This window comes from Delphinapterus leucas, chromosome 6 (assembly GCF_059928025.1).
Source record: "Delphinapterus leucas isolate spDelLeu-1000000601 "Yukka" chromosome 6, BTC_Dleu_Yukka2, whole genome shotgun sequence".
Lineage (NCBI taxonomy): Eukaryota > Metazoa > Chordata > Mammalia > Artiodactyla > Monodontidae > Delphinapterus > Delphinapterus leucas.
The window spans coordinates 41,123,533-41,135,673 of record NC_143134.1 but is presented as its reverse complement, the minus strand read 5'-3'; the positions used below and the strand labels follow the sequence as shown (position 1 = coordinate 41,135,673).

Below are 12,141 nucleotides of genomic sequence, written 5' to 3'. Positions count from 1 at the left end.
AGCCCTGGCTCTGTCCCTCAGTGACCCTGTGACCTCACCTGATCTCTGCCTATTTTCTCAATTCTGCAAATTAGCTTGATGTCACTCATCCCTGGTGCTGAGAAACTGCGATGCTGAAAGAGCATCAGGTCATACCAGTGACTCTCACAGTGTGGCTCCTGCAGCATCACCACCTGAGAATTTTTAAGAAATGCAAATTTGGGGGCCCCACCCAGAAATCTGTGTTTTGAGAAGCAAGTCCAGGTGATTCTGATGCACACAATATATACCGTATACCAGGGGTCCCCAACCCCCAGGCCGAAGACTGGTACTGGTCCTCGGCCTGTTAGGAACCGGGCCGCACAGCAGGTGAGCGGCAGCCGGCGGGCGGGCCAGCAAAGCTTCACCTGCCACTCCCTGTCGCTCCCTGTCGCTCCCCATCACTCGCATTAATGCCTGAACCATACCCCCACCCCACCCCCACCCCCGGCCCATGGAAAAACTGTCTTCCATGAAACCGATCCCTGGTGTCAAAAAGATTGGGGACCGCTGCTGTATACAATTTGAGAACCACTGCATTAGATCAAAACTACAGCTAAGAAATTCACAGTTCCGAATTCAACGTAAATTAAATAAATCTAAATTCCATAATAGACTCAGTTTATCAGCCACATTAATTTTCAGGATTATGGCACTGAAGGCACCTCAATCATTCTTTGAAAATCTAAAAAAACATAGCCACAAAGGTATAATTTAGAGCCTTTTTAGCTACAAATAGCCTATGAAACTTAGTTTTACCCCTAATTAGGAAAGTTAGGATTTTAAAGTATTTCTTACTTTTCCAAAGCTATTTATTGTTAAAGAAAAAAGTCATTTCCTAACTATAAAGACCTTCTCTTCAATCTTGTGAATAATTATTTAATAAAAGGCATATTCAGGTTTGTAAATATACTAAAAGATATGCCTGATCTATAGAAAATATTATAGCAGTACATGGTAAGGGGTTTTTACACTGCTAACATAAGAAACACACGTTCTGAGTTATTCTGCACATTCTAGTAGCTGCAGTTGCCTTTCATACAAGACTACCTTCGTTTTTAATGTCTAGTTTTATAAGATCCAAGAGAAGTGCACATACAGACATTGTGGCTCCATAATCCACCCTCTGAAAAAATTATAATTATATATGTAATTTCTATATATAGAAATAATAAAATAACTTTATGAATTATTAGATAAATTATTAAATAAATAATACTTTACCTTGCTAAGGTATCCTCATCTTTCAGGTCACCACACATTAAGAGGGCTGGTTCAGTTTCACAATCTATTTAGTCTTTATTTTCTGACATTAATAAGAATTAGGCTATTTAGAGAAAAGGCCTCATTATCAAGGCCCCTTGCTATGTTTTTAAACATGGTTCCTCTGACACCAAAAAGAAGCTACACTGTGGATGAAATGCCTCAAATAAAACAATGAAAATCATTGATTTGGAAAATGCAAAACTCTGAAAAATACTCTTTTATAATTTCTTTTCCATAATTACAGGTTTTTCAAAAAAGATTTTAAAAAATTCTCTTCTGGAATAAGTGAAGATAATGTGCCAAAACCAAAGCACCCGAGTCCTGGCAAGAGTCTATTCATAAGTTATCTTTCTGGATTTGTTTTGTTACAACAGAAACTTAGTTCTTAAAGCACTTATCCAAAGACCCTGGACTTGTTTTATTTTACTTAAGGACAAAGACATTCCTGCAGCAGGACAGCTTAAACTCGGGAAGATGTCACTACAAGAAAAGGCTGAAATTCACTGCCACCTTCTAGGACTCGGTTACCAGTGTCAGCATGCCCTGAATTCACTTTAGCACATCTAATAACAGCACAGCTCAGGAGGTGCTATATAAGCTTCATATACATTTAACACTGGCTCATAGCCTCACTGAATTTTTAAAGCTTTTTAACAAACTGACTGCAGTGATAGACTTTAGGTGCAGCCATGAGACACAATTTTAGAGAAAAGAGCTGTTCAAGTATATTTTTTATGATAGATAGGTATACTTATACTATAAAAAACTTAACACTAGGGCTTCCCTGGTGGTGCAGTGGTTAAGAATCTGCCTGCCTAATGCAGGGGACATGGGTTCGAACCCTGGTCCGGGAAGATCCCACATGCCTTGGAGCAACTAAGCCTGCGAGCCACAACTACTGAAGCCCGCGTGCCCTAGAGCCTGAGCACCGCAACTACTGAAGCCCGCGTGCCTAAAGCCTGTGCTCTGCAACAGGAGAAGCCACTGCAATGAGAAGCCCAGGCACCACAATGAAGAGTAGTCCCGGCTCACTGCAACTAGAGAAAGCCCGCATGCAGCAACAAAGACCCAATGCAGCCAAAAATAAATTAAACAAAAAAAACTTAACACTAGTAAATTAAGCATTTTTTTTTTTACAAATTTTTATCAATGTTTTCAGATGTCAGATTATCATAATATTCCCCCAAAGATTCTATAGACCAAATAATCTGAGCTGGTTAAAAAGGATGAAAAAATGAATGCAACATTTAATAGAGCTTTTATTTGTTTAACTTGGTAAAGATAGAATGTAATGGTTTCAAGGAAAACTCTGGAGTATTTCAGTCACAACTCAACAGTTAACATGATTTTGAAGAACAGTCTTATCTTCAGTATCTACCCACCCTTACACAGACACATCTACAGGAATCCATGTACATACATATTAGTTTTCAACAACCCAGGATTCTCAACAACTCTAGAATTTAGATTTTATATTCTCACACACTTCAAAATTATCCATTTGATGCAGGATATAACCATAAGGAGATAAAAATTCATGCAATGATACTCAGGTTTTGAAAAAGTAAACCCAATATTTGATACTTCAATGCTATGTAAAGTGCATTGAATATCTAAAATAAAACAAGTGCCAATTTCATCATTAATTAATAACATATTTATTGTCTTGAAACCAAACAGGCCCAAGCTGCTTTCTGTCTTTCTGAGTCACCTCTCTATACACTCATTGCTCTCAAACTTCCTGTGTGATGAAAACCAAGATATTTCATTTCTTCTATGCAGTTCACAAGAGATGGCAAAGGGCTCAAGGTAGGTATGTTCTTGATAATTCAGAGTCAGAAAGTACGTCTTCTTGTGCAGAAGGCTCATAGTCTCCTGCATTTTCAGCCAATTCAATATCTAGCTCATCATTACTCTCTGCACTGTAATCAACTTCTTCAAGGAATCGAGGTTCATCTTCATCCAAAACATAAGTGGTGGGGCTGTAGCCAAAGCACATGGAACACACAAGATTTCGTTAGTTTTCAAGGCTCTAATATAAGATTATTTGGCCATACGGGATTAACTTTGATTTCAATATAATACAAGTAATTTGGGTTAATTTTTAAAATGTTACCCAAATGAACAAATTAAGAAATTTATAATAGCGGAAACCTATTGCATTGATAATAAAGGGTGAAACGCTGATTTCTAATTATCTGACAAGCGTGTCAATATATATGCTACAATTAGATAGCTACAAAAAACAATGGACTCGCTCCTTAGGTTACTTCTTTGAAGGATTCCATCAATTTGTAGACTCTAAAACTGTATTTTAATCACTATAAAACAAGTAACAGATAATTTCAACAGGCTTTATAAGAAACTGTGGTATCTAATTGGTTCCTCCAGTAATGCCCTGAAACCACTTATTCTAAGTCTGTAAAGTAATTATGTGACATAAAAACGGCCCATATACCCATCCTCACAGTTTCCACTGGTCAAGAAAAAAAATGAAAAACAAGTGAACACTCCATACCCAGATTAATTACTTTCCCTTGGGACACAGAAGAAGATATTTGCTAAAAGCACTAAGTGCTTCTAAATATTTCATTAGGCAGGTTGTTTGGGATTAAGGCAGCCCTTCCACTAGGGTAACATATTCTCTCCTCTTCAGAAAAATCACAGTATTCTGATTTCTCCCCATTTGGGAGATTTTATACACACACACACACACACACACACACACACACACACACACCCATATCAAAGAAACACTACAGAAACATTTCAATGTCCCCATTTTGTGACCAAAACGATCTCAGCTTCATATAGATATGTTTGTTTATATCCCACCTACTTCCCATTGTTGATACAATTAAAAGCTATAAAATCAGACAATAAAAGGGGAACAATAATCTTGTCAAATGAGCAGAGAAAGAGATGTTATTAGGCACCTAAAATGAAAGAATTCCTGCAACTGAATATTAAATTCAGTTCAGATATCTGGAAGTTTAAACAGGAAAGACAAGTTAATGGATTATATTGTTCAAATTTTCTGAGACAAGAAGGCAAAACTCATCTGGTGAGAGTCTCTTTTTTCCTAGAATTGTTTTAATCTTGCTAATTAAGGAAAAGAGAGTAACACATTGCAAAACCACCTTGATCTTGTATAGTATACTTCCTCTTAAACACTGAGAGCTTGCACCATGATACAGTAGTCCTGATAAATCAAGCTGAGTGGTTTGGAAGATTGTGTAAGACTTTACAATACATCTAACATTCACAAGAACAATTTCACCATTATGCAACTAAAATATCATCACTCTGTTACGTTTTTAGAAAAAAAAAGTTGGATTAAGAAATTATTTGCCTTTAAAATGAAAATTATTCTCTTTCTTTTGAAAAACTGTTAATTCATTCCATCTTGACCTTGGTGTTTCAAATTCTCAGGGTGTCCCAGGGAAGCTAAATACTAAAAAAATTAATCAATTTGAACAAAGGGAAAGAGTTTAAAGAAAAAGCCTAGTCTTATAAACTGTAAGTCAATAAGGAAACTGAAGGAGAGAAGTTAATTTAGGGACAATAAAGATGCCCAGGATCAAGCCACAGAAGCTTCCAGAAAACAAGGAGACTTGGTGCTGGTAACAGATGCTGGCAAGAACTTTCAGACAGAGAAGCACAACCTGGAAGGCAAGCTCCTGGAAATTTAGAAGAAATCCCACAATAAAGAACGTTCAGGGCTCTGGATCCAGAAAATAATTTAAGACTGTAAGTTCTTGATTTTGGCTTATTCATATGCCACCTGTGAATGAACTCCATTCACGTTCTGGCATCACCCATTCTAAGAGCCAGGAGTGGACTAGTTTCATACTCTTAGCCCACTGCTGTAACTCACACTGGCCCTGATATTTGACTCCTGTTTCTGTGGATCCTAACAAAATCATGTTCCTAGCCCAGCTTCATTAAGGGCTACACCACAGCTGAAATATTCGGTACATCCTGCAATGGTAACGGGGCCATCAGTGCTAACTTATGGTGGGGAGGGGGGCAGAGGGGACAGGAGAGGTCAGTAGATCTGGGTTTAAGGAGCTAGGGGGATACTAAGATGAGGAAAGAGAAGGAAGAATACAACCCCCATCACTCACTGAAAGCAGCCTTCTTACTGGCACTTTAGATGTTCTTCTTTTATTAAAGCCCACCCTACCCTTTCTCTATATTCGCCCTTTGTACCCTGCACATTCTATCTGATGCTTCTCATATGCATCTGAAACCATCTATTGAGGGCCTGTCTTCTCAGTACTAAATCATAGGTGTCTCTTGGCACCTCCTGCCGGTCGGCTCCCAGACTACCTGATATACTGTAGCCCTGAACGAATATTTGCTGAACTCTATGAGAAGCCACAAGGTTGACAAGATCACCCATTTTCATATCACCCAATCCCAGTGATTTTACCTTAGTGAAAAAACTTAAGGCACAAGATCAATCCTAACAACTCAGCTTTACTTTTATTAATAATTCCAGCATATGTTTTGAGCACCTTACAATTCAGGAAGTTCCTGCACACACGTGATCTCACAATAACCTTCACTTCAGAGAAAGACTAAGGTAATTTGCCTTAGTATTATAAAACAATCCCTTTATACCAGCAGAAAGGAATTCAAATATTATTTTAATCATAAAAAAAGAAAGTCTAATTTTTTTATTGGGGTACAGTTGTTTTACAATGTTGTGTTAGTTTCTACTGTACAGCGAAGTGGAGTTCCCTGTGCTATACAGCATGTTCTCATTAGTTATCTATTTTATACATATTAATGTATACGTGTTAATCCCAATCTCCCAATTCATCCCACCTCACCTTTCCCCCCTTGGTGTCTAACCAACATTTAATTATTTCCCATCACTACTACGTTGTTTTTCCCACCACTACTTCCTTGTTCCCCTCATTTTCTTCACATATGTTTACTCCTTTTGCCCTGTTTTTGTTTCATTCTAATAGCTGTTCCATATATACCTGCCTTAATATCCTTCTATTCTGGATTTTAGAAACATTTCATTCTAAAAGAGAAGATCATTTTAATTCAAAAACAAATCCTCCTCATGCTGCTTCAGGGAAAATATCAAAACTTTCCCCCAAAGGGCATTCTCACAAGACAAATCATTGAAATTCTCTGTTGTACAGCATCGTTATGATGTGGAAAAGGTTTATAATTCTGCTTCATTCAGATTCAGAAAGTTTTCAGGCTATCCTTATGTTAAACTATTAAGCACTGCACAAAATTAAACCAAAAAATTAAGTGTCTCCCCCAAACGTACAGTCATCTGCTGCCATTACAGCTGTTCTGACATCCAAGACACCAGGGTGTAGACCCTCAGCTCTGTTACCTGTACAAGCACGGAGGAAACATGGAGTCGGCAAGTCTGGGTTTGTGCCTCTACTCCTCTGTTAACCAGCTGTGTGATCTTGAACAAGTCACTTACTTTCTCCAAGCACTGGTTTTTCTCAAGGGTATAGCGGCCCCACCACCTCACAAAGTGGTCTGGCTCAAATTAGATAGTAAATGGGAAAGCATTTGAAACTCCTAAGCTGCACAAATATAAAATGTTATTATGACATTAACAAAATCTACCTTGTTAAAGAAAAAAGTAAATCAATCTTTCTCAATTCCTAAAGAGTCCAGGTGATGGGCTGCCCCAAGCCCAGCAGACTAAAAATGCTGCCTTACCTTTGTAACTCCGGATCCTCCCTTAACCCTGCACTCTTTTACAATTCTGAGACCAACCTACCTGTTTTCAGACAGTAAAATTTAAAAATAAATAAATAAAGATACCCTGGGGAAGAATTTCTGAAACTTATTTACAAACAGAAAAATACTCCATTGCCCACATTGTCAGAAATTTGTGACTCGCTGACTGTGTCTTTCTTGTGTTGAAATGTTAAGTCTAAGGTGAAAGAAAATCTCTATCTGCACAAATATTGGAGAGCATTTTACTTATATAATTTGATTCCTACCCTATAGCCTCTACTAAATATCACAAAGTTAACAAAATTATCCATAAAAAACACAAATAACAACTTTTGTCAGTCTTAAGTGCCCACGGCATACATATAAGTACTTGCACACACACACACACACACACACACACACAGAGTGTACAGAATGTATAAAAAGAGATTATTTATCTATTTGGGAAAAAAAAGGAAATTAAGTTGCTAATTTACTGATACTTTGTTGAAAAAAAAATGTAACAGTTGCCTTCGGTTAACAGTAAGTCACTAAACTCCAACTTAGTTTGCTACTGATCTAAAAACACTCCTTGTGCATAATGAGAGCGTTAAATGGTTAATTCTCAAATAATACAGGGCAGCTCCAAAAACTGAAACCACTCCCTTTCAGTAATTTTGCTTAGTCATTTGGAAGATGCAAGACATAAGGAAAGTACAGGGGAATTTTGGAGTTAGACGTGGATGCAATTCCTGGTTCTGTCACGAATTACTAGATGGATGACCTTGATAAATTCATCTCCGAGCCTCGATTTACACACATATGTAGAGGGGTTACAATTCCATCTGTCTCTGGTCATTCTCAGTAGAACATTTCTGAGATAACAATCCAACTTAACAGAAATTCGGAATGGGCACGCGTGTTGGGGGTCCCAAGACCACCCCAGGTTTAGTGATTTGCTAGGACGATTTACAGGATTCAGCACGGAGTTGTATTCAAAACTATGACTTATTATAGTGAAAGGATACAAAGAAAAATCAAGAGAAAAGGTGCATGGGGCAAAGTTGAAAGAAAACCAAGGGCAGGCAAGGGCAGTGGCTAAGAGTCAGGGTAGTCATCAGAGCTTTCAGCAATTTCAAAAGAACGCAGGCAAAAATTGGAGTTCAGAGCTGCAAAGTTTCCTGAAGAAAGGGAGTTACAGAGGTGTGACCCCCAACAGTTCTGACCTAGAGGTATTTGACAAATTCTTAAAATACACAATGCAAGAAGCGGAAAAGCAAAGCAGAAAGCAGCAAAACAAATAAAACAGAAAATAACAGAATTTTTGGCAGTCTTGTGGTGCTAAGGAAAGGAGAAACACTGGGCCTTCGATTGTGACCTCTGGAGGGCTACAACTTAGAAATGGGGGAGGGGTGAACCGAGAATTACACAAGCTTCATAAGTTTTGCAAACCCTTCTCAAGTCAGCTCAGTTCCTCACTCATTTGGGGTGATCTGCCCTATTCTACGGCCTGCCGGAGGAGAGAATGAATCCTCTTTGAATGAATATGTGCTCTTCTTATTCTGATATATTATATTCTTATTTTGAAGTCTCAAATAGACACCTATGTGAGAAGAATAACTTCATGCTTCGAAGAGGCTACCAAGAATTTAACACATAAATATCTATAAATGTATCTGGTCATCAAATGTCTTGTCCAGGCAAGTCTTAGAGACTAACAATGACTAACTTGACACCTACCTGAATCTCAATGATAAGGATGATCATTGCCTCCTCTTATGATAAGCCTCAAAGCTTTCATTATAGTCAAATCTGGACTGTGGTCCTAAGTGCTCACTTAAGTCCCAGTTATTTTTCTAGATGATTTCAATTTCCTCTGTATTTGTGGGTACAACAGCATTTCACTGACTTAGTACAAACGCACAAATGGTTCACTTTTAGTTATAAGCAGCTATGATTTCCAGGGGACTTGGAATTTGTGATATTATCTTCAATTACATGGCATGATTTATCTGCCTAGAAAATATTCCAATAGCAATTGTAGCTATAAGAATTTTCTACGTGGTAGTAATAAATGACTCTCATATGCAAACCAGACTCAAATATGTGCATCACAGTCACTAAAAAGGAAGATCCATTTTTAAGATTAGCTTGATTAAATGGTAAACTGTACATTAAAAATGATGCACATTAATATTAGTAAGCTTTACTATACTAGATATTGCTGTGAACATTTGGCCACAAATGATCTATACTGACAGAGACTCTCCTTGACCAAACTTGAGTCAGGGTCCTCTGAGTCCTCTTTCTGACTTGGCCCTGACCTGGGTCTCTGTCCTTAGTTCAGTGGCTCTGCCTGCTTACTCCAGGTTTAGCAAGAATCTTGCTGAGTCTGTTAATCCCTTACTCTCGGTATCTGATCACCCTGGCCTGCTTTCAGCAAAAATTCTGTCATGTCCGTTTAGCCAGAATCTCCCTTACCCCTGATGTTTCCTCTTAGCAATTTTCCATCCACAAATCCCCACTCTATACCTCAGCTATAAATCTCCACTCTTCCATACTGCATTCAGAGTTGAACTCAACTCACCCCTACTGCAAAACCCCACCTTAGCAAGTCCTCCTGAATTAAGTCTGCCTTGCTGTTCTTTAACAAGTATCATGAATCATTTTTTTTCTTTAACAATATTAATTTAATTTTCTGGGGAGAAAAAGTTCTTATATACTTACAAATAAACACTAGCTTCACATAAAGAAAGTGGATAATATGGAGGTTACTATTTCATTCTAATGTTAATAGTGTGCAGCAATCAATATCTTTGTATTACTTTACCAATAACTTCCAGCTATCCTCTCTTATACTTCTAGGGACAGGGTAGAGCCTTCAACCAAGAACACTATGAAGTTAACTGGTCCATAGACCTGTACTCATTTCCTGTACCTTAGTAGAAATGTACTCTACATTCATCAAAACACAACAAATTAGATTTTTTTTTTTTTTTTTTGCGGTACGCGGGCCTCTATCACTGTTGTGGCCTCTCCCATGGTGGAGCACAGGCTCCGGACGCGCAGGCTCAGTGGCCATGGCCCACGGGCCCAGCCGCTCCGCGGCATGTGGGATCCTCCTGGACCGGGGCACGGACCCGTGTCCCCTGCATCGGCAGGCGGACTCCCAACCACTGCGCCACCAGGGAAGCCCCTAAATTAGATTTTTAAAGAAGCATTCACACAAAATAGAACTAATGTTAAGCATGTTTTAAAGGCTTTCTTCAGCTTAAGACCTATTTATTTTATTAGTTGCATTAGGAAAAATTTCTCATCAATTTTCTGATGTCTTTGTATATGCACAAAAAGGAATTAAGTAGTGATACATGGATGAATCTCAAAAACAAAGGTAACTGAAAGAAGCCAGACACAGAAGGTCACATATTGTATGATTCCATTTATTTGACAACTGCTAGAATAGGTTAATTCCTAGAGGCAGAAGTCAGATCAGTGGTTCAGGGGCTGAAAATGCTGCTTAATGAGTATGAGGGTCTCCTTCATGGGTGATTAAAAAATGTTTTGGTACTAGACAGAGGTGACTGATGGTTGCAAAATATTGTAAACAAACTAAATACTACTAAATTGTTCACTTTAAAAATGGTACATTTCATGCTGTGTGAATTTTACCTCAATTAAAAAAAAAACGGGTCCAAATACAGTTTGATTATAAGATAATAAGTAGGCTTCATTTAAATACGGCTATTTTTTTCTTACAATAAAACAGTGTATAGAGTTTGGTATTTTTCAACTTCACTTTCCCATAATGTTTCAAACATACTTAAACTTAAAACCATATGCCTATGCCTATTATCCTGAAATTTAGCCACCATCACAATTTCCTAATGAGAAGTATTGTTAAACGCTTTATCAGTTCTCAAATCCTTTAAATGAGGGTCACTGAGAATACTGCTTAGTTCAGGTAACAGGTAAAATAAAAACACTTTTGCTAAGTTCAAAAACACTATATAGCTGTGTATGGTCAGGCCACTCAAGATCGCTGTTCTCTTGCTCCCTGTACATCCCCCACTCAAGGAGTGCCTGCCTCACCCACACCCTACTGGCATGACTGACCTTCCCTCTTAATCACAGAGCCTAGTAAGTAACTTGCCCCATGCCCCATCCTCCCACCCCTACCCCCAGCTTAGTGATCTTCTACTCTTCAGATCAGAATGGCTCCACCTGCAAGTTTATCAAAAGGGCTGTGAGGGACAGGCTCTTCTGCTGGTTTCCCTGTTAACTGGTGAGGCAACCTGATGCCAATTCTCTGTGTAACTGGTAACACCCACCCCCACCACCGGTAGTGAAGACTGCGGCCATGTCCTGCCTGCTATCTCTTTCCAGGACCTTGCATCAGACATGTAAGAGTCACTATCCAATAAACCAAGGATGTCTCTAGCTGTCTCTGGGCTCCCTCTTCGGTTTTAAGGCTGGGCAATTACAAGGCGTGCAGGCCTGTAGGGTGTAGCCTAACAAGCTTTAAGTTTTTAAATGAGTTCTACCAACATTCCCAGCTTTGACCTAAAAGAAACACACCCCCTAGGAAAGACATAATGCAGACTTAAGTGTTGTATGAAATAGAATTTTTATTACACAACAAATACAATTGGGTAAAGTTAAAATGATTTGTGTGTGGCAATTTCCAACAAATGCCCTAAGAATATAAAACATAATTAATTTTCAACCACAGGCTTCACTGAGAAGCAAGTTCTATAATTTATGGTAAACATAGTGGACCTCAAAAGCCACTAAGATGATGGGGAAAAAAAATAACTTTTTTAAAAAGAATAAACCCATAAAAAAAGAAAACTGGAGGGGAGATAATAGCAAAGAAGAGATATCAACAAAATGTTGGAGGATGGAGGAAGATGGATGAAATTAGTAGGCTTGAGTTCCAACTTCCTCCAATTTGCTGAGCATCTACAGTAGGGGAAGCCAAGGAAAAAATGCCGATTTGTATTACAAAGCCCTAAAACAGTTCAGGAATTGAAGATAATGGTTATATGGGGGAACTGAAAACAGAATTGGTTAAAAGGTATTATAAAGAGCAATAAGATCTTTAGATCCCCTTGCTTGGGCCATGCCCTAGTTCAAAGAGATGGAAAGTTGACT

General features: G+C 38.4%; 1 protein-coding gene across 3 annotated transcripts in view; it reads right to left on the bottom strand.

The window, feature by feature from the left end:
- Nucleotides 1-2,925: 2,925 nt before the first annotated feature.
- AGTPBP1 (ATP/GTP binding carboxypeptidase 1) overlaps nucleotides 2,926-12,141 on the bottom strand; it is a 171,151-nt gene continuing 161,935 nt past the window's right edge. For 2 of the 3 annotated variants that reach the window (XM_022558844.3, XM_022558847.3), the window contains exon 26: nucleotides 2,926-3,266. In XM_022558844.3, the coding sequence (XP_022414552.1) occupies nucleotides 3,089-3,266 (178 nt within the window). In that variant the 3' untranslated portion in view covers nucleotides 2,926-3,088. The remainder of the gene's footprint in view (nucleotides 3,267-12,141) is intronic. The other variant, XR_002642679.3, reaches the window with a different exon arrangement.